Source organism: Phacochoerus africanus, chromosome 16 (assembly GCF_016906955.1).
Source record: "Phacochoerus africanus isolate WHEZ1 chromosome 16, ROS_Pafr_v1, whole genome shotgun sequence".
NCBI lineage: Eukaryota > Metazoa > Chordata > Mammalia > Artiodactyla > Suidae > Phacochoerus > Phacochoerus africanus.
In genome coordinates, this window is record NC_062559.1 from 717,353 (window position 1) to 740,336 (window position 22,984).

General features: G+C 56.8%; 1 protein-coding gene across 1 annotated transcript in view; it reads left to right on the plus strand.

Annotated features, from left to right (window-relative positions):
* The window catches only part of PTPRN2 (protein tyrosine phosphatase receptor type N2), a 711,364-nt gene that overhangs the window by 147,525 nt on the left and 540,855 nt on the right, over window positions 1-22,984 (plus strand). Inside the window, exon 3 of the mRNA XM_047763645.1 lies at window positions 11,881-11,985. Coding sequence (XP_047619601.1) covers window positions 11,881-11,985 — 105 coding nt within the window. The remainder of the gene's footprint in view (window positions 1-11,880; window positions 11,986-22,984) is intronic.

The window sequence follows — 22,984 nt, forward strand, 5'->3', positions numbered from 1 at the left end:
GAGAGTTAAGTTTTATTTGGGGCAAAATTAGGACTTAAGCCTGGGAGGCAGCATCCCAGGTCGCCCTGAGAAACTGCTCTGAGGAGGCTGGGCCGGGGGGGGGGGGGTGGTGGAGGATCCATTGGGGTTTTTGCAACAAAGTTTTGGGAGCAGGAGCAAGAGGCCTGGGCTCCCTGAAATCACTCCTTTGACGTGCGGCTCCGCTCTCAGGGCCAGGATCCTGAGTTTCCCCAGCCTGCCGGACGCGCCGGCTCTCACCGTTGGAGGCGACGCATTCACAGGTGACAATGACATCTGAAATGCTGCCCCATGGAGGAAAGGGGGGACGTCGCATACAATCAAGGCGAGGCGAGGTGCGTGCAGCCAGGCACCCAGTTTGCAAAAGTCTGTTGCTTGTCCTGTGAAGGTCTCTACTGTCCCAAGGAGCAGACGCCACCGTGCAGGAGTTTAGGGTTAGTCTAGCCATGAGGAGATGCAAGAACTGGGCACATAAAATGTTCTAAAAATATCTGCCTATCCAGGAGTTCCCGTCGTGGCGCAGAGGTTAACGAATCCGACTAGGAACCATGAGGGTGCGGGTTCGGTCCCTGCCCTTGCTCAGTGGGTTGACGATCTGGCGTTGCCGTGAGCTGTGGTGTAGGTTGCAGACGCGGCTCGGATCCCGCGTTGCTGTGGCTCTGGCGTAGGCCGGTGGCTACAGCTCCGATTCAACCCCTAGCCTGGGAACCTCCATATGCCGCGGGAGCGGCCCAAGAAATAGCAACAACAACAACAACAACAAAAGACAAAAAGACAAAAAAAAAATATCTGCCTATCCAGAGACCTGTTCTTCCAGTTCTCCTGGAGCACAGAGGGCCTCACTCCCGATTTTCGCCCTGAGCTCTGCTTAGGGGGCGCTGCGGGTCGGCAGCTGCAGTGGCTCATAATTTAATCCACGTGGAGGCTGATGGCAAGGGCCAGACTCCAGGTCGCAGAGGGAATGACAAGCAGAGGTGATGCTTCTTGTTTAGCAGCCGGTTCACCGTGGGCCTGGTCGGCCTCCGCGCTCTGCTGTGTTGACGGCGCCACGGGGCGGCAGAGCCAAAGCGGGTGCGTGCTGCACGCTTGTCATCTGAGCACTCCGCGTGCTGAGAGAAAGGTTTCAATAGCTTCGAGCTTTCTGAGAAAGTTGCGGGGTTGTCCTTCGGAAAGGGTATGTCCCCCTTACACGCTTCCTAACAATCGGGATTTAGTTTGAGGAAGGACTGTCACCCTGCAGCAGCCAGAACCAGTGTCTCACAAAACCCTCTGCCAAGCCCTGGGGCAAAAGCACTGGGCCGCTGTTGTTTGCACCTCCTTCGTGACAGGTGACATCGAAGCCTGTGAGATTAAGAGAGAGAGAGAGACCCCAGAGGGAAGGCGGAGGGAGGGGGAGGGAGGGGAGAAGGGAGGGAGGAGGGGAGAGGGTGCGCTCATCCCGCCAGCCTTCTTGCCCTGGGCCCCTTGGGGTGCTCTGACCTTTGGTGAGGCTGGGTGGGCATCTCTAGGATCTGCAGCGGTGTCCTTGGCGGGCAGAGGGGTGTCCTGCAGCGCCCTGAGAAGAGCTCAGGACAGTGGGGACTGGGCCTTTCTCACCTCCCCCGTCTGGGGCTGGGTCTTCAGCTGTGTGCCAGAGTAGATGTGGCCAGGCAGCACGGACACGGGGTGACCGGTACCCAGGGAGCGAGGAAGGAGGGCCCCAGTAGATGAGGGGGAGCAGGGCCTGGGCGGCAGGAGGCCAGTGGGGGCAGGGGTGCTCAGGGCCGCCGCTGCTGGGAACACGGCCCTGGACGTGCCGGCTGGAGATACCAGGGGCCCAGGCCCTGTGCCAGTGAATGCCTGGGAAGCCACCTTCCTGAGGCCCGCGTGGGTTCATCTGTGGGGAGGGTGGGGACCACAGGGGCCAGTCTCTCGGTGCTTCCACATCCACACCTGCCTCCAGACCTACCGGAGGGTCCCCTGGCCTGACTCCCTGGACGGCTCAGGACTGGCTGTCAGCCCCTGAGCCGAGCTCAGGCCCACTCCAGATCGTGCGGCTCCTTCGGTTGCAGAGCCAGAACGCGAGCCCAGCCCTCAGGAGGATTCTGTCACGGGTGTCCACGGCGTCCTGGGGGCCGTGCGCTGGGAGGGCTGCTCGGTCAAGCTCGTCTGGCGAGGCCCCTGCCGGGCAGGGCGCCCTGTATGCTCCCAGGCCTTGGGTTCCGAGAGGACACCCATCTATTAGCGCGGTTCCTCGATATTAAAACTGTCAGAGGAAGGAGCGCGATGTCCCCAGGCCCTCGGTTAATGAGAGCTGGCTGCACGTCCCTTCGCTTGGGCATCTGGGCTCTTGCACAGCTGCCATTCTTAATCATATTTTAATTTTCAAATAAATTGCTTTCATTATCCTCCATTTACAATACCATGTGTGCATCACTGCTCATTACTGTTTGTCAGCTCTCCTCTAAGCTTGGTTTTTAAATAGCCGTGGCTGCAGCGCAGTAATTAAGGGTGATCCATGTTGGTTCACAGGCATTGTTATTTTTTAGTCTTTGAGGGAGCATCGTAGAGAGTTGCCGAACTTGGTCCTTTTGATGGAAACGGGGGAAGGCCGCCCTTGCCCTGGTCTGGAGGAGCCTCCTGGTTCCGGCCGCTCTTCATCAGAAGGTCCGACCGGGTTCTGGCAGGGTCGGGACCCGCCATCGGCCTCGCCCAGGTCTCTTGGCCAGCAGGCAGCCCGATGAAGTTGCTTCTGTAAATCCCTTCATTGCAAGCCCTCCCGAGAAGGGACCTTGTCCAAGTCAAAACCACGACACTTTCAAAGTTAAGCCACGAGCTCCTCCACGGGCTTCGCTTGTCTCTAAAGAGGTTTTGGGTTTCGATGACGGCGTTTCGACCCGCACGTGAACGGCCCTGCCCAGGGTTCCGGATCGCGGCATCAGAACCGCCGGACTCCCCGCCCCCGGGCAGCTCTCCCGCCGGACACACGGACACACGGTGCGGGCGAACTCGCAGCCTGGCGAGTCTGCGGGCCTGTCTCCCGTCACCCCCTCCAGGTGGGCACCTCTCTCTCCCATGTGGCTTCTCATTCATTTGCTGAGCTTGTTCTTGCTCTTAGGAGATTGTAAACTTTATATGCCATAACACTTGGCATTTATTTAGCCTTTGGGGTGGGCGGCTCTGTGGCTTTAAGTGCAGTCACATTGCTGGGCAGCCTCGCCCCCATCCACCTCACCTTCCCAGATGGACACTCGGTCCCCATTGAACGTGCTCCCACCACCCACCCGGTCGTGGTGTTCCAGCAGCGCTGGGAGGGAGGCAGGAGGCCCAGTGGGGGGACGGCTGCTGGTTGGGGGTCCTCCTGAGGTGCATACCTGGGGGTCACCAGACTCAGGGCTGTGCTGTGTCCAGCCTGGGCTGAGGGCACATATGTGGGTCACTCAGCAGGTGGGACCTTTCATTCTGAGGAGCCACCTTAAGTCTGGGAGAGGAGAGGGGTTGGGGGGGGGAGGGAGAAGGAAGGAGAGGGAGCCCTGGGATAAACCTGATAGCCAGTCTGTGTCCCCCACCCCCGGCCACCCCTGGAAAGTGGGCGAGACCCTCTCAGTGGGTGAACAGGAGTGGGCGCGGAGGTAATCGAGGGATGTGGCTCTTTCTGAATAACTGTCACCGTCCAGATAAGACGAGGCTGACAGATTGTGTTCCCGTGTCCCATGGAATGTGCCCTGTTCCTCAGTGCTGCTTGCAGCCCCCAGTGCCAGGCCTTTCTGTTCCCGGCTGAATAGACAGGCACCGTGGCGCTGATAAGAGGAGCGGCCTGGTTACCTGGCAACGGGCTGGAGGGAGGGCTGCCCGTGGGGGGAGATTGGGGGCCACAGAGAAGCCGCCCCTCCTTCCCCCTCTCATCGGTGGGCCCGGGGCAGACAGCAGCGGCAGCGGGGCCTGAGCTCCCGTGGTGACGTTTGCTGAGTGCCCTTGGCTGCCAGGACCTGGAGGTGGGGCCAGCTGGCTGGGTAATCTGTCACCTCCAAGGAAAGAGAGGAGAACGCCACTGAAATTCCAGAAGCGGAAGCCTGGTGGTGTCAGTGCCGGTGACAGGACGGCCTGGCCTGGGGGCAGAGCGGCCTCGTGGGGGGGGAGCCCTGAGCTTGCAGCCAGGCAACAGTGGGCGCTTGGCTTCCTCGTCTTTAAAGGTCTTTCTCCCGGGCGGCGCCCTCTAGTGGAGGGAGACGCCGCTGGCACAGGAGCCCCGCTCAACTGCACACTCCTCTCCTGCAAGCTGCCTTCTATTTTTTGGTTGGTTGTGCACCATCTGGAATTTCAGAATTGGGAGAGGGGTTTGGATCACTTGGTTCCTCCCTGCTCTTTTCAGGAATTAACAAAACTCACACCCTAAACCCCCGAGGACCAGAGAGGCTCAGCATGGCTGGGCTCCTCCTGAGGCACCTCCTGCTTCTAGCTAGCAGCGGTTTCGAGGATGCCCCCGATGGGGTTTGCTTTTGTTTTTGTTTGTTTGTTTGTTTTTTGTTTTTTTGGCTTTTTTGTCTTTTCTGGGACAGCACCTGTGGCAAGTGGAAGTTCCCAGGCTAGGGGTCCAATCGGAGCTGTAGCCGCCCGCCTACGCCACAGCCACAGCAACGGGGGATCCAAGCGGCGCCTGCAACCTACACCACAGCTCACGGCAATGCCGGATCCTTCACCCACTGAGCGAGGCCTGATCGAACCCGCAACCTCGTGGTTCCTAGTCGGATTTGTTAACCACTGAGCCACGGTGGGAACTCCAACTTTCGCTTTCTTCAGTGTTGTCGCCGGGGCACAGACCCAGCTCCTCCAAGGAAGCAGGAGCTCGGTGCAGGCTGTGCTCTGTGCGGCTGGGTGTTCTCTCCTGCGTATGCTCCCCACCCCCGCCGTCCCCGCAGCCGGCGCACAGGCACAATCACACACAGTCAGTCTGTCTGTTCATCACAAGAGGCTGCCTGGGCAGCGCCACGTGTGCGCGACCGTTCTGGTGTCATTTCAGCCGGGAGTTTACCCTGACGACTTTTAATTATATTCTGCTTTCCTCTAACAACAAAAATTAAGGAGGCAGCCCAGAGCTGCCCAGTGTGAACCTGATCTGTTGGGAGCTGACCAGGCACCCTAGCCGGGCGGGTGGGGAGCAGGTGTGCTGCCAGCAGAGCGATCCTGGGAGTGTGTGTGTGTATAGCGTGCATGTGGGGATTCTGGAGTGTGTGTGTGTGTGTGTGTGTGTGTGCGACCTGCATGTGGGGATCCTGGGAGTGTGTGTGTGTGTGTGTGTGTGTGCGCGCGACCTGCATGTGGGGATCCTGGGAGTGTGTGTGTGTGTGTGTGTGTGTGTGCGCGACCTGCATGTGGGGATCCTGGGAGTGTGTGTGTGGGGGGGGCAGGCATTGCCACAGACTGAGGCGCGGTGAGTCTGGGAGCGCTGGCCCAGGAGGAGGGAGCTGGGACAGGCCTGTGTCAGCGTGGAGGGGACAGTGATGTTTATGAGTGAACATGACCTTTGCCTGTGGGAACGTGCTCCAAGGATGCTGGTTCAAACAGACGAGCAGACAAGATAAACAAGCAGCTTCTTCACTTGCCTCCAAAAAGCCAGCCAAGAACTTGGTGTTTTTCCTTCCGGGAGGCGATTAGCCTGGGAAGCAGAGCTGTCTGTCGCGATTAGCCTGGGAAGCAGAGCTGTCTGTCGCCAAGCAGGATCCCCGCCCCTCAGAACTGGGGTCGGCCGCGGGGTTGCTTTCTCAGGGCCCTTCCGTCTCAAGAACCGTCCTCTCTCTGATCCCTGGGGCCAGTGGGGACTCAGACTAAAGCTCTACAAGATAAGGGGGGTGTGGGGACAGCCTCGGACTCCACGGGGGTCACCAAGTTGGCGTTTTAAGTCCAGGCCTGCATCTGTGCTTGCTGCGGTCTGTCCCACAGAGGCCTGGGCAGTGATGTCCCCGTGGAAGCTCGCCGTCCCGCCCCACTGGAGGCCCGTGGGCAGTGCTGGGGCAGAGGCTGCTGGAAGGATGCCGCTCTTTGCCCACTTCTGCCAGCTGGGCCCAGGATGGCCCTGTCAGTGCCCTGGACAAACGCACATTCCATGGGCCGCCTCCCACAATGTCCCCTTGACCCCAGAGCCTCCCCGGGCCACAGACCCTTGGACAGGCCAGTCTGCAGCTGGGCAGCATCACATCCTGTGGGCTTACCTCTGAAAAGGCTGCTGATCTGTCCAGTTCTTCCATCTCCACAGCCCCAGGCTGGAGCCACCCTCCCCTGCACAGGCGGCTCCCTTCACCCCCGAGGGAGAAAGCACCCCCACCTGCAGTCCCTGCAGCCCCCTCCCCCCAAGCCCCACAGCCTCCCTGCAGCCCCCTGGGAGAAAGGCCTGGCCTCCCACACCCTCCCTCCTGCCTTGCCTGCCTGGCTCCCTCCAGCCTTGGACCGCTGTCCCCCTTGGTCCCAGAGCCCCAGCCACGGTCACTCCCCTCACTCTGCAGATGCTGCTCTCCAGCCTGGCAGTGCTCCCTCGTCCCCCCTGTCACAACTCTGCCCCTTAGATGTCCCAGCCCAACCGGCTGCTGCTTGTCTGGGTCCTCAGCCTGCAGGATGTCCCCACAGCCGTCCTGTCCCCACGTCCCAGTTGAGGTGATCGTTGGGTGTAGCTGGTGGCTCTCTGCCCATCTGCGTGGTGAGGCTGGAAGCTCCACGAGAGCACAGCCTGTGCAGTGCACCTGTGCCGCAGCGCAGGTCCCGTGGTGCTGCTGCCTGTTCACCTAGTGCTACGTCGGAGCAGGGCTGTGTCCCTGGAGGTCAGGGGGCAGCATGGAGCAGGAGAGCAGGAGGGCTGCACAAGCTGGTGGTGGGCCCAGAGGCGTGCTGGGGAGCGGGTCACACTGGCCTCCAGGGGAAGTTGGGAACAAAGTGGTGACGTCATTTGTGGAATACCAAATGGGGGACTCGGGTTTCTGGGGCGGTGGCGTGAGCAGCACGTTCCCAGAATGAGTTTATGAGGCTGCAAGAGCAGATGCCCTGTTCTCATGGTGAGTTTGGCCGTTAAACAGATGGCCACACACGGGGACACAAATGCACACACCTGTCCACACATACACACAAGAACAGGTATTAGGCACACACCCAACAGACATGCATACACAGACATGCACATGTAGGCAGACACACATGCGGCCACATACATGGACACACGCCGACACACGTGTAACCGCACACACATGCATACACAAACTATGTACGCACGCATATATACCTGGATGCCCTTTAAATGTGGAGATAAAGGTACATGACATTGTTGAAAAATGCATTGGGTAAACCAACAGTGAGATCCTACCACAGACCTACGAGGCGCCCCAAATCCAGGGCCCTGACGGCACCAAATGCTGGCAAGGGTGTGGAGCTACAGGAATGCTCATTCAGTGCTTGTGAGCCTGCAATGCGGTGCAGCCACGGTGGTGGAAAAGTGGACGGTTAGTTACGAAACTCAACACACTCACACCGCACGACCCAGCATCCTGCTCCTTGGTGTTTGCCGCCCAAAGGAGCTGAAAACACGTCCACACAAAACCTGCATCGGAAGAATATTCAACGGGAAAAAGTCTCTGCAGCAGGTGGTGCTGGGAGAGCTGGACAGCTCTGTATGCATCAGCGACATTCAGACACACCCTCTCCCCATAAGAAATACACTCAAAATGACTTAAAGACAAATATAAGACATGACACCATAAAACTCCTAGAAGAGAACGTCAGCTGAACGTCCTCTGATGTAAATCGTACCCATGTCTTCTTGGGCCCGTCACCCAGGGCAAAGAAGTTCAGAAATAAACAAATGGCACCTCATCAAACCTAGAAGCTCCTGGACAGCAGAGGAAGCTGTAATCAGTGTGAGAAGACAGTCTGCAGATGGGGGGGGGGGGGGGAACGACATCTGCAAGCCTTGTGACAAGGGCTTCGTTTCCAAAACACACCAAGAGCTAATACAGATTCAACGGCAAAAACCAAACAACCCAACGAAAACATGGGCAGGAGACCTAAACAGACATTTCTCCAAAGACAGACCGACGGCCAGGAGGCCCATGGAAAGATGCTCAACATTGCTAACTGTTAGAGCAATGCAAATCGAAATTACAGGGAGCTGCTGCCTCACACCAGTCAGAACGGCCATCACCCAAAAGAGCCACAGATAATAAATGCTGGGGGATTGCGGAGAAATGGGAACACTCCTGCACTGTTGGTGGGAATGTAAAGTGGTGCAACCGTTGTGGGGAACCGTGGGGGGGGGGCTCAGAAAATTAGGGATCTAATTACCATATGAGCCGGCAACCCGACTCCTGGCTGTCTATCCAGAGAGAGCTGTAATTCAAAAAGATGCATGCACCTGCATTCTTATAGCGTCACTATTTACAGTATCCAAGATACGGAAACAAACTAAATGTCCATCAACGGATGACTGGATTAAGAAAATGTGGTACCTATACGCAATGGGACACTTCTCAACCATGAAAAGAATGAAATAGGCGTTCCTATGGTGGCTCAGCGGTTAACGAACCCGACTGGTATTCACGAGGATGCGGGTTCAATCCCTGGCCTTGCCCTGTGGGTGAAGGATCCAGTGTTGCCGTGAGCTGTGGGGTAGGTCACAGATGCGGCTCGGATCCCGCATTGCTGTGGCTGTGGTGTAGGCTGCAGGCTACAGCTCCGATTGGACCCCTAGCCTGGGAACCTCCCTATGCCGCAGGAGCGGCCCTAAAAAACCCTAAAGAAAACAACAACAAATCAAATAAAAATGAAATAATGCCATTTGCAGCAGTGTGGATGGACATAGAGCTCACCAGACTAAGTGAAGTAAGTCAGGAAAAGGAAGACAAGTACCATATGATATCACTTACATGTGGGATCTAACATATGATGCAGACGAACCCGTCTACAGACCAGAAACAGACGGACGTGGAGAGCAGACTTGGGGTTGCCAAGGGCGAGGGGCTTGGGGGAGGGATGGAGTGGGTGTTTGGGGTCAGCAGATGTGAGTTATCACACACGGGGGGTAAACAATGAAGTCTTGCTGTGTACACGGGGAGCTGTGTTCAGTGTTCTGTGATGGACCATCACGGAAAAGAATATGTATATTTTAATTTTAATTTAAAAAAACTTTTTTTTGTCTTTTTGCCATTTCTTGGGCTGCTCTCGCGGCATATGGAGGTTCCCAGGCTAGGGGTCTCATCGGAGCTGTACCCACCGGCCTAGGCCAGAGCCACAGCAACACGGGATCCGGGCCATGTCTGCCACTTCCACCACAGCTCACGGCAACGCTGGATCCTTCACCCTCAGAGCATGGCCAGGGATCGAACCTGCAACCTCATGGTTCCCAGTCGCCTTTGTGAACCACTGTGCCATGACGGGAACTCCTGGAAAAGAATATTTTAAAAAGAATGTGTGTGTGCGTGTAAATACACAGCAGAAATTAACACAACACTGTAAATCGACTGTATTTCCAAAACGAAAACAAAACAAAAACCCCCACTCTGCACGTGGATGGATGTCTGTAGCGGCTTTGCCCTTTGTTCTTTATTCTTGCAAAACTTGGAGGCAACCAGGATGCCCTTTGGCAGGTGAGCAGGTTAGTAAACTGGTGGAGGGGTGCTCAGCCCTGAAAGGAAACAAGCTATCAGGCCTCCAAAAACCATGGGGGAAATTTCAATGGATGTCACTGAGTGGAAGAAGCCAGTCTGGAAAGGCTGCACACTGTAGGGATGCAACCACGTGACCCTCGGGAGAAGGCACATTTATGGAGAGGGTGGAAAAAAAAATCAGGGGTTGCCTGAGTGGGGGCCTGAGGGTGCATAGGTGGAGAGGGAGGATTTTCAGGGCCGTGGGTACGTCGCTATACATCCGCTCAAGCCCATAGGACGCGCGTCGCCACGAGGGACCCTCGGTGGACCGTGGCTTCTGTGTGAGAAGGATGCGCTGGGGTGGGCTCGTCCGCTGTAGCGGATGGACCACGTGACAGGGAGGTGGCGAATGGGGCGGGGTGGGGTGTCGGGGACCTCTGGGTACCGTCCTCTTAATTTTACCGTAAACCCAACACGGCTCTGAACAATCAAGTTTGTTAATGAAAAGAGGGCCCCGGGAACAGTGTCCGTCTCTGGTCATCCGTGGCTGTGGTTCACGAGCAAAGGGGATCCATGGTGGGTTAACCTCGGCTTTCTACCCATGAAAACCCGTCACTCGCTGGAACTAACCTGAAAGCATTATGTCGTATATATGTCCTAAATATGTGTTTAAAAGACGGGTTTCCAGAAAACCTAATTCACATTTTTTTTTAGAATAGGCTCACCCTGGAGGCCCCAAGCCCAATTTAAAGGACGAGGCTTTAACTGCAGAAAGGGCTGGTTTCCTCGGAATGCTCCCTGGCGCGAGATGTCTTTGCCCATTTTCCTCCGTGACAGCCGGAGTGAGGGGGTTTCCCGAGGGAGGTGGCCTCGGACGTTTGGCTGCGGCTGATAAGGACCTGATTTTTGCTGCCTCCCGGCTCAGCTGCTGCCCCCTCCCGGGAGGGGCCTCGGTTTTCTCGTCTGTAAAGTGTGGGGTCGGACCAGCAGGCTGCCCCTTCCAATGCCTGCTCTCCAGGTTTTTCCATTTACAAAGTACCAGCTCCCCTGTCACCGCCTCCCCCCTGCACCCCCCACTGCCCCCCACCCCCTGCAGACACCGAGAGCTTCGAAATGGAAGACTGAGGAGCGCAGGGCCTGAGAGCAGGTCGGGCAGACCATCCGTCCTGTTGGTGGGGGGAGGGGGCGGCAGGGACAGGACCCTCCCTCAGAGACACAGCTACCAGCATCGCTGGCTGGATGGTGGCAGCTCAGACAGAGGGGCCGGCGCGCAAGGCGGAAGGTTGAAGTCCCTGCTGGCCCTGTCACCTGCTGGAGCAGCAAGGCAGGTCACCTCTGGACTCCTGGGGCTTTGCAGAGGCCCCTGGAAATCCAGGAGGCGCCTGTGCTACTTTCGATGATTTTCTGCCGCTCCCACGGGGCTGCTGGCCTGAGGCACGCGTGTGATATCTGACCAGCAATTACAGAGCAGCCTGGCGCTGGGCAACGGCGCTCCTGCTAATTAAATGGGTTGCATTTGAAGAGCTCTCTCCAGCTCCGCGGGAACAATGGACCCGCTTTCCCGGCCCAGCCAGAAGCTGCAGATGCCGCCCTGTGAGGCCCTGGGCCCTGAATTAGCCTTTTGTACCCAAGGTGGTGATTTGAATGTTCGAAGCCCCCACAGGAAGCGTGTTTCAAAGTGAACAATTCCTCCAATAAAGACTAATTAGGGCCCATGTTAATTAGAAGGTGCGAGTTACAAAGGATGTCGATGCTTAGCGTGTCATTTCAGACAAAGGGCCAGAGCGGGGTAAAGGGTCCCCATCGCGCGAGTGGGTGTCCTCGGCCCTGCCTCCTCTGCTTCTCAGAAGCCGCCCCCCCCCCACCCGCCCACCTGCCACCTGCCTCCCGCGCAAAGGGTGCTCATGCCCTTGGGTGTCCTGGGTGCATCTGGAAAACCCACCCTGACTTTCTGGTCACCGGAGGGTCAGACGCAAAGCTTTGCATCAAAAGTGTGAACGTCTCAGGCAGAACCTTAGAAAAAAGGCAGGGCTGGGGAGGGCGAGCTGGAGACTAAAACCTGCTACGTGGGGCTCAGTGTGTGCGTTGTGGTTTTCACGGTGCGCTCCTTTGCAGCAAAACTGCCGCTTTCCAAGCGCTTCTGCTTCTGGGGGCCCTCGGGCCCCCCCCCCCCCCCACTGCCTGGGAGCGCAGCTGGGACCGCGAGGCCTGTCTGCCCCTCTCCCCTCTCACCTCTTTCCTCTCTGCCTCCCCCTCACAGATGGAGTGTTTGGACGGTGTCAGGCGATAGACAGACACCGCGATGAAGGGTCGCCAGGGGTCCTGCGGCACCTGACAGCCGCCCTGCAGAAGCTCTCCCGCACAGGTACGCGGCCATGGGCCGGATCCGCGTTGGCACTTTGCTCAGCCTCTTTGGTGCTGTGGAGTCAGGAAGACACTGAGTCAGCCAGTGTCGTGATGGGCGGGGAGCAGGTGGCCTGGGTCACGGAGGCCCCTCTTGGGTTGGAGGTGGTCCCTGGGCACAGACCAGGGCAGCTCCGCCAGGGCGGCTGAGCATCGGAGGTGCAGGCAGGGCCTGTGGGCTGAGGGGCTGGCCCTGGACCCGGGTGCTGTGGGTGGACTGCACGGCTCAGTGGCCACGTCCAGCCCAGCCTCTGACCAGCCTTGCGAAACCAATTTGCTGCTACTTACGGTTGTCTCGCTGGTGTTTTTGTCTTAAGTTTTGTCTTTGGAGATTCCTGCTACCTGCTTGCTTCACGGGGGTAAGGTCATTTAAAATGTGCAATAAAGAGGAGTTCCCGTTGTGGCTCAGCAGGGGAAAACCCAACTCGTATCCATGAGGATGCAGGTTTGATCTCCGGCCTCGCTCAGTGGGTTAAGGGTCTGGTGTTGCCACAAGCTGCAGTGTAGGCCGGCAGCTGCAGCTCCAAATCCACCCCTAGTCTGGGAACTTCCATATGCTGCCGGCGTGGCCCTAAAAAGACAAAAAATGATAATGAATGGAAATCCTCACGTTTGACCATCTTGCGTATGATTCACGTAGATTACGTAGCGTTGTAGGAGCGCCGGCCGTGATACCTCCGCCTGTTCCTGTGCCAAGTCCTCACTCCTTGTGCGCGAGACGCAGCCGGGGGTGAAGCTCTGAGCAGCCCTGCTCAGGACTGGCCTGGGAGGGAGAGGCTCCCTGGCTGCCGCCCTCATCCCCTCTGGGCCCCTGCGCCCCCCAGCGCGCCCCCAGGGCTGTGAGTTGCTCCAAGAGGAGGATGGCACTTGCTGGCTTCTCCTTCCGGACGTTCCCCAGGCCGGGGAGGCGCCGGGCGGTCCTGCAGGGAAGGGTCACGCCGATTCCTTGATTCCTTCTCTTCCTGTTGTCAGGGGACTCGGCTGTACTGGGTTGGGTCAGAGCAGAACCACCGGGGTCGTCTGTGGTTGTCACAGGGTCTGGCCTGAGCCAGAGTGGAGCGTGGAGCATGATGTCCCCAGGGCAGGCGGTGGGGACAGATGCTGGGTCCAGATGGGTGCCTGTGTCCTTTCTCGTGCCTTGACCTTGGAGGTCTGGGGTCCTGCAGAAGCAGACCCCTCCTCAGGAGCTGAACGCACTGTCTCAGGAGCTGGAGAGGCTGGTGGCAGGGGAGCAGTGGGGGCAGGTGCTGCGGGCCAGCGCGGGGCCTGTCAGCTACACAACGGTTTGAAGCCCGGGTCCCCGTGTTCCAGTCCAGCGCCTGGATCCTCAGTGGCCCACGGTCAAGGGTGTAGTCACAGGCCAGGAGCAGTTCCTTAAAAGGAGAGGAGTTTCCCGCAGAGAACATCAGCTGTTTATTCCAGAGTCCGCAGGCTGGGCTTGTGACCCCCGCCCGCCCCACCGGTCCCTGCCTCCAGCAGTGCCCTGCCTGCCACTGCCCCTCTGAGCCGTGTCTTTCCGATGGGTGTGGGCCCTGGCTCCTCCTGCTCACCAGGGCCAGTCAGCACAGTGTCCTCAGTGTCCCCAGGTCCCTGAGCAGCAGACCAGGACGAGGGCTGTGCCGCTGATGGCCGCTCCTGGTGGGGCAGCGTTTGCAGGTAGAGCCGTGGGGCTGGTACCGGGTGTGCCCCCTGCTCCGGCAGAGGAACCGCACCTGCAGCGGGCGGCCACCTGTCTAGCGTCTCTGCAGACAGGACGGGGCGGGCTGTGGGATCAGCCCGGGTCTTTCCAGTCCTCGATGGCGGCTCCCGTCAGCCTCTGCTGCCCCCCCCCAGGGTCTGGTGTTGCAGTTGGTCTGTGACTGTGTCGGTGGCATTGGTGAGAGCCTCAGGCTGCAGGTCAGGGAACCAGGTGGGGCCGCACTGGCTGTGCCCCGTTCCAGCTATGCATTCCAGAACTGGGGGACACCCACGGGACGGCTGGAGCACCTGCCCCATAAGCCCCGTGTGGCTGGTGGACCAGGGTGACGTCTGGGTCTGTGTTGGTGTCCTTGAGAGCCAGGGTCCGGTGATCACTGAGGAGTCTGAAGAGGCCCTTTGCCCCCACGCAGGCCGCCCTGTTATAAGACTGGGGGAAGGTGAAGTGACGAGTGTGTGGCTTTGTGACAGAGTCTCTCACAGCGGCCTGCCACGCCCCCATTCGAGGGGCGCTGGTCTGTGAGATGGAGTTCCCACTGGCAGTTGGTGGGGGGCTGTGACTGTTCCCATGGTCCAGTCAGACTTGTGTTGGGCAGAGGGCGACCTGCTTGGGCAGATCCGTGCTTGCAGGCAGAGCGCCCGCCTGCAGCTCTGGGGGCCCCGGCCCTGGGGGCCCTCTCTTCTGATCACTGCTGTGTGGTGACCACGAGGCACTTGCGTGTCCCCACTTGGCCCCTGCCTCCCCAGGACCTTGTCATCTGGATACACGCTGGGGTGCCGGGTGGATGGAGGCAGGTCCCGATGTATTCCTGACATTCGGGGCATCACCGCGCATTCCGCAAGGATGCTGGGACCCCGTGAACTTTTTTCGCATGCCTCTGGACCCTGCTGGGGCCCCTGGAAGGTCTGTTGTGCCCATGTCTCTAAGCCTTTGACAAGTGCCTCTGGAAGGAGACAGGAGGTTCTGGCCTTTCCTCTCGATGTCAGGTAGACCCCACTCCACACTGGTGACCGTGTTTATATGTTGCCCATTGGTGGAGACTGTTGAGCTGTTGGGTGGGGAACCTGCGCTTGGGTGCCCACATCAGAAATCAGCCAGTCTCTGTTCATTCCACCTGATCTGGCCTCCGCAAGCCCCATCCCCATCTGTGTTTCTGCTGCTGCAAACTGGCACACTCCTGCCGTTCTTCCATGTGCTCTGCACGCTCTCCTGGCCGTGCTTTGAACCCCAGCCTCTGGGCCTTCAGTCCAGGTGCCGGGCGAGATGCTGGGGCAAGATGCTTAGGGCGAGATGCTCGGGGCAGTGGTGGGCTGTGTCCTGGGAGGGTCTGCAGGGCTGCAAGGCTTCCCCTGGGGGATTACAGGTGCTTCAGCGGGAGAGGGAGGGGCGCTCCTGCTGGCAAGGCAGGCTCCGTGAGACTTGGGGTCCAGTGTCCCAGCCCAGTCCTAGCACCCCATTCCTTCTCAAGCACTGACTGTCACAACAGACTGGGGGGCGGTCCAGTGTGCCTAGTGGTCCAGTCACATGGGGTCGGACGGCGACTTACTTTGGAGGGAGTTTGAGACATTTGGGACACACAGACAGAGCACTTCATGGAGGAGGCCAAACAGAGGAAAACAGGTTTTTTAATGAATGGATTTCATTTTTACCAGCAGTTTTAGATTCGCAGGAAGGCTGAGCAGAACCACTCGTCCCCCGCCTCTGCCTCCAGAAGGGTTTCCCGATGATCAGCCTCCGGCTTTTGCAAATGATGAGTCAACGTTGCTACGTGATTATCAACCAACATCCATGGTTTACGTTAGGACAAACTCGTTTCGTACATTCTGGGGTCTTGACAGCTGTGCAGTGTCCCGTGTCCACCATTATGGGTTTCTGCAGAAGAGTCTCGCTGCCCTAAAAATGCCCTGTGCCCACCTGCCCTCCCCTCCTGCCGGTCCCTGGCAACCACGGCTCGTTTGACTGTTTTTCCAGAGTGTCATCCAGGTGGGATCGTACCGTCTGTAGCCCTCTCCAGATCGCCTTCCTTCTCTCAGTACGACGTTCACTCAGTGTTGCGTTTCTTCGTTCCCACTTGTCTTTTCATGGCTCGGCGTGTTTCTCTTTGGCGCTAACAGTCCGCTGTCTGCATCACCACGTTGGCTTGTCCATCACCCACTGAAGGACACCTTGGTTGCTCCCAGGTTGCTGTGGTGATGGAGGAAGCTGCGGCGTGTGCGGGGTTTTGTGAGGACGTGAGTTTTCAGCTCCTTCAGGTGAACCGAGGCGTGTGATCGGTGGATGCATGTGAGCAGCAGGCTTCGTTTTGCAATAACCACCTGTCTCCCGGCAGCGGGTGTGCCGCGGGAGTGGCGCTACGAAACCTCTCCTAGGAAACATTTCTTCGTCTGGTAAATGTGGAGGCTCAATCAGGGCTGTGCCGAAGCTCAAGTGACAATGCCAAGTAAAATATTTTAAACCATTTTATAAATATAAATATTTCCAAGGGTTAAGTATTACTGATTTCGATACTCTGTTTCCAACTTATGGAGCTATTACACAGATCATAGACACTTATTTTTTTTTTTCCAGTGGGAATTATTACAAAGTTTTTCACGTTGCTTATCTCTGGCACTGGGTCAAATGCCTGAAAACAGCCATTCTCCAGGGAGTGAGGATATATTCTGGTTCTTCCCTTAGAACAGCAGGGGTGATGCTGCTGATGGCAGCGCAGGTGGACTCTGCTGACAGACCAGCAGCGTTGTGCTGCGCGGGGGCTGGTCTCGAGGTTCCCCTTGACCACTAATGGGATGGGGAAAGGCAGGAAGGACATTTAGGGCCCAGAACCTCCTGCGAATCCTTCCTCAGCCCAACTCCGTCCCTCCTTGGAACATCTTCCTGTGGAACACCCCCCGAACAAACCCCAACACCCGGTCCCTCCCCGGAACAACCAGTCCCTCCCTGGAACACCTGTTCCCTCCCTGGAACACCTGGTCCCTCCCTGGAATACCTGGTCTCTCCCTGGAACATCTGGTTCCTCCCTGGAACACCTGGTCTCTCGCTGGAACACCCGGTCCCTCCCCGGAACATCTTGTCTCCCTGGAACACTGGGTCCCTTTCTGAAACACCCTCTTTGCGGTTAATTCTCACGGGCCAGTCCTGAGCGGGTTGCACCTGGTTTTGGCACACTTAAGGAATGAGTTTCAGCTTCTGCTGCTGGTGGCTGTGTGCTGCTCTGTCTCTGGGGGGCAAGCTGAGTGATCGGACAAGCCCAGGGTGTGGCCCTCAATTCACTGTACCTAGCGTGGCAAATGACGTTTCCTCATCTCTTAGTGGCAGCGGGAGGCCTGCCCTGGGGAGCTGGAGGAGGTGTGTAGGCGTGTAATAAAGTTTCATAGGCTGGTTTGAAAAGAAACATCATGGGGACCACGTGCTCTCCTAAAGGGCACGTTCTAGTACTTTCTGGACTAGAAACACGTCTCGTGTTGCTCCCTGGGGCCCCCTCGACAGCCCACACTACCTGCTCTGTGCACTCCGTCCTCCTGGGCTGATGGCTGGGGCTCTTCCCCTGCGCGGCCGGCACAGCAGCTGAGATGGCAGGGATCATCTGAGGGTAGATGGCTGAGGGTAGATGCCCGTCTCCACTTTCAATCGTCCTTAGGTGTGGGGTCAGTTTCTGGAGGTCACGTGGTGTGATGACAGTTCTTTGGGAAACTCATCATCTGGCTGGAGAGTATGTGGCTTAGGAATCTGAGGTGCTCTTTGTAAAGGCAGCTGGAGCAGGATGGGGGTGCTCAGGGATCCCCAGGAGGATGGAGGGGCTCAGGGATCCACAGAACAGACCCCAGCAGGACCCCTGCCAGCCCCACCCCTCCTTCATTCGAGAAATCATTTCTTCTCTGGGAACCTGGGAGGGAAACAGGAAAAGCCTTCAGGCGGCACAATGATCTGACTTTTAACTGTGACGTTGCCTGAGACGAGCTCCCTCCAGGCGCCCGTAGCTCCTGTTCACCCCGCTCATCCTGAGACCTCGGCTGGGGCTTCAGGATAAGGACACCCCCCCAGGGGGCAGGGCACATGTGCCCTCTGCCACCTCGCTCAACGCCTGCCTCCCGGGGACCGCTCCCGGGGCTGGCTGCTCGTCCTGCCTTGGCCCCGAGCCTGGAGCTGAGCCTCGATGCTCCCCCGCGTCTGGTGCTGGCGCCTGGGGACAAGGAGCATCTTCTACACCCAGGAGGCTGCACCTGCCTGCTTCGGGCTCAGCTGAGCACCAGCTTCTGTGGGACAGAAGACAGGATGCGGGTCTCCTAGCCAAGCTCTGCCCTCAGGGACTCTCTGCCCCTGGACCGGCTGCCTCTCTTTCTCGGGCTCTTGTCTTTCCCCTGCTGGGAAAGTCACCCCCAGGTCCCCTCCCAGTGCGCCTGGTTCTGAGTGGGAGCCTGCATTTCCCAAGAGCAGAGAACCCCGAGGCTGGAGGTGCGTGTGTCACCTCTGCGCTTCGGTGTCAGCCCTCCTCTCCCGACCACATCTGAGGGCTTGTGCAGCAGGCCGTGCCCACGTGTGGGAAAGGGGCCATGGCTCCTGAGCCAGCGTGAACTCAAGTGGGTGATTTGGCTATAATTTGCTTCTGAACCAACTGCCTTGCCTGCTGTTGGTCCTCTAAGAGTCCTTATGAGGAGGGCGCTGTAGGGCTGCCCCGCAGAGCTGGGCTCTCATGGCCTCGGTCCCCGCCAACACAGGGCATGCGTGCGTGCGTATGTGCATGCTAGTGAACACTGGCACGCAGGCACTCAGGTGTGCTCACCAGCACTGGCACACACGCACCCGTGGACACGCGCCCACATGGACGGCAGCAGTGCACACATGTACACCAGGGCACACACACACCCTCACACACGTGTGCAAACACGCACACACACGAGTGTGCCCGCACCACTTGGGGGCCCTCATTAACACTGTCACTTCCTGCAGTGCTTGCATATAATTTGAAACTTTGTTTCTCTGATCCTTCAGAGCCACCTGCTGTCCGCCTCATCCCTCCTGGTTGCAAAAGGCTGGGGAGTGGATGCTCCTTCTCGCCGTGCAGCCCCGCCTCCTGCTGGTCCTGAACTTGGCCAGCCTGATGGGACAGAGGGAGCTTCCCAGAGGCCCCACTGTCTTGGGGCTTCGGCAGCTGCATCTGAGGCAGAGCCGGCGCCTGTCTCTGCCCCTGAGGGATGCGAGGCTGGTCCTGGGGACAACGGCGGCGTGCACGGCTGTTGGGGCGCCACCCTCGCGAAGACGGGAGGGAAAATGGGGTTTGAACACAAACACGTGATCAAGGAGCAAGACCTGTTCACTGTTGTTTCTCCTCTTGTCCCTGCAGCAGCCTTATCTCCTGGGCGGGCACACTGTCCTCTCGCGTGTTGGTTTTTAAAAATACATTTCAGGAGTTCCTGTCGTGGCGCAGTGGTTCACGAATCCGACTGGGAACCATGAGGTTGCGGGTTCGATCCCTGGCCACGCTCCGAGGGTTAAGGATCCGGAGCTTCCGTGAGCTGTGGTGTAGGTTGCAGACATGGCTTGGATCCCACGTTGCTGTGGCTCTGGCGTAGGCCGGCGGCTACAGCTCCGATTGGACCCCTAGCCTGGGAACCTCCATATGCCGCGGAAGCGGCCCAAGAAATGGCAAAAAGACAAAAAAAAAATTTCACTTTTTCCGACAAGCCATTAAAATTCAGCATTTTATTTATTTATTTATTTATTTATTTATTTATTTATTTATTTATTTATTTATTTATTTTTTGTCTTTTGTTGTTGTTGTTGCTATTTCTTGGGCTGCTCCCGCAGCATATGGAGGTTCCCAGGCTAGGGGTTGAATCGGAGCAGTAGCCACCGGCCTACGCCAGAGCCACAGCAGCGCGGGATCCGAGCCGCGTCTGCAACCTACACCACAGCTCACGGCAACGCCGGATCGTTAACCCACTGAGCAAGGGCAGGGACCGAACCCGCCACCTCATGGTTCCTAGTCGGATTCGTTAACCACTGCGCCACGACGGGAACTCCAAAATTCAGCATTTAAATGTCACTCGTTGGCACGTAATTTGCTGTCAGAAAAACAACTGTGGATTCACTTCCCTGGGAAGAATCTCCTGACGTATTGAGCTGTTATGTCAAAAGCAAAAAGCAAAAATTAAAAATCTAACGTGGTGTTCCAATTCCTTAAAAAAGAATGCAAAGAAATCCCCCAATGATACAGAGCAGGCCGCTGGGACCCAGTACCAGCTGCAGGGGCGGCTGGACCTGGGGTGGCTTCGCGTGCCGTCTGTGCACCTTGCTCCCCGCTTTAGCTCCTGCCCGGCTGCCCCCTCTGCTCAGAGCTGACCTGCACTCACTCACCTGTCTTCCCTGTGGAACACCTGCCCTGGGCCCTTAGAAGCCAGGGTCGGCCCTTCTTGCTGGGGTCTGGCTGTGGCCAACCCCCCTAAGCTCCGCATGGGCCCAAGCTGCAGGGCAGGAGTGGGGAGCACAGGACAGAGGGGACGTTTGTCCATCACAGGACCACGCCATGTCCAGTTGGATGGTCCTGCCTGGTGGATACGTGGCTCAGGGGCCAGCAAGGGTGGGAGTTGGGCGGAGGGGAGGCGGGGGACATGGAGGGGCCTGTGTTCTCTGGCTGCCCCACCTGCCCTGCACCTGAGATGCTGCGGACTCCCTGTCCCAGGCCGCTCCTGTGAACACTCGCTCTTCCTAAAGAAGCTGCATGGGCTCCTGAGCTGGGTTACGAACAGGCCCAAGTCCCTCAGGCAGCAGTTTGGGGGTGTAGGAAGCGTGTGTGGGTGGGGGTCACGAGGTGGGGCAGCTCCCGCCCAGCCCGTTCTCGACTAGTGCCGCAGCCTCGCACAACCTGTGTGCCCTGAGCCTCCGTGGCTGCTGAAGGATGCTGCTCTGAACGTGAGGAGTTTCTCTGAGGACTGGGGGGAGCAGGGCTCAGCACACGCCTGGCCCACGGCAGCACTAATTTGGGGGCAGAGAGGAGCGCAGACTAGACCCCAATAAGGAGGAATGGTTGCAGCTTCCAGAGGGGGGAGGCTGACATGGTTGCTGGGGGTGTCACCCTTTCGGTGGCAGCAGCAGGGCACCTGTGTACAGGTGCGTCCCGCAGGTTATCTCCAGCAGGATGAGCCCCCGGCTCGTCCTCGGACCCGAGCAGCCCACTGGAAATGAACAGGCACCAGGAAGGTCCCCTCGCATCCCTCCCCCAGCCGGCACTTCCTCAATCTTTGCTCGTTTCCATAAATGCCCCCACCTCAGCCACCAGCCGCCTGCCTTCCCTCCCCATCCCGCCTGCCCACCCAGTAGACTCCCTCTGGTTCTGCCTGGAGCCGGCTCTTGTCTGCTCAGATGTCCCTTGTCACAGCCAAGGAGACCGCCCGTCACGCCTTTGGTCCCCCCTGTGACACCATGACTTGCAGATGTAGTGTGAGGAGCTCTGAGAGCCTGGCTGCCGTTCGCCCCGGCGAACAGGTCTCTGGTCCATCTTATTGGACGGATATGTCCCGACTCCACAATAAACCTGCAGAGCAGGGGAGGTGTGGCCACACGGGGAGAGGCCACTTCCTGACCCCAGGCCAGGACAGTGGACCTCACGCTCATTGCCAGCTTAAACCAGCTTTAGGGCCTCATTACCAAGGCCTCTTCCCTGTTAAGACACTTTTTAATCTTTATGTTGTAAAATGAAACAGATACAGAAAACTGTACAAAATGTGTGTGTGTTCACACACCTTACATACAGCCTCGTGAATTCATAGCTATGTTTCTAATTCAAGTTAGGACTGCAATGTTTATGTAATCTTTTCCTGTTCTATTTAAATTGCCTTCATGTGTGTGTGTGTGTGTGTGTGTGTGCGCGCGTGTGCGTGTGTATGTACAGTGTCTTTTCATCATTGTGATAGAATTGACATGCCACCCTCTGGAAGTGTACAGGTCAGTAGTTTTTAGTCTTCGCCCCATCTCCTGGCTACAACTGATCTAGTTTCTCTCTTAGTAGACTTGCCTGTTTGGGACATTTCATATAGATGAGTTCATGCAAAGGTGGTGTTTTTGTGTCTGGCTCCTTTCCCTTGGCATCGTGTTTTCCCATGGCAGTCATCCTGCAGCACATGTTAGTACTATGTTCCTTTTTAGGGCTGCATACTATTCTGTTGCCCCTTTTGTTTATCCATTCATCCATTGCTGGATATTTGAATTGTTTCCATTTGGGGCCGTTTTGAATAATAGTGTTAAGAATACTCATGTACAAGTTTTTGTGATACCATATGTTTTCAGTTGAGTTGGGTAGATCTATAGTGGAATTTCTGGGGAATATAGAGTAACCCTATACTTGTTTTATGGCCTAAAATATGGTCTCTCTTGGAGAATACTCCGCGGGCATTTGAAAAGAATGTGTATTCTGCTCTGTTGTGTGGCATGTTCTCTACGTGTCTGTGAGGTTTAGTTGGTTTGCAGTTTTCTGTGAGGTTTAGTTGGTTTGAAGTGTTGCCCACAACCTCCATTTTCTTGCTGATCCTTTCTTTAGTTGCTCTGTCCTATTGGAAATGCAGTATTGAAATCTCCAAATATTGTTGTCTTTTCCGCCCTTCAATCCTGACAATTTTTCTTCCTAAATATTGGAGTTTTGTTATTAGGTGCATATATATTTACAATTGTTATACGTTCTTGGTGGATTGGCAATTTGTCTCCAATAACACCTTTGGTCTTAAAGTTGATTGCATCTAATGTTAATAGAGACACTCCTGTTCTTTTTAAATTACTATTTCAATGACTTTTTATCCTTTTAATTTCAACCATTTTTGTCTTTGAAAATAAAATTTGTCTGGGAGTTCCCGTCGTGGCGCAGTGGTTAATGAATCTGAGGTTGTGGGTTCGATCCCTGGCCTTGCTCCGTGGGTTAAGGATCTGGCGTTGCCCTGAGCTGTGGTGTAGGTTGCAGATGCGGCTTGGATCCCGCGTTGCTGTGCAGGTGCCTATGGCTCCAATTCGACTGCTAGCCTGGGAACTTCCATATGCCGTGGGAGCAGCTCAAGAAAAGGCAAAAAGACAAAAAAAAAAGTGTCTCTCATAGCATATATTTGGTAATCCTTTTTAAATCTATTCTCTTTTACTTGGAGTATTTAATCCAGTTACATTTAATGGAATTATTGCTTAGGTAAGATTTATGTTTTCCATTTTTGCTATTTGTTTTCTATCTTTTGTGCTATTTTTTTATTCCTCCATTACTGTCTTCTTTCTTTACATAGTATTTACTAAT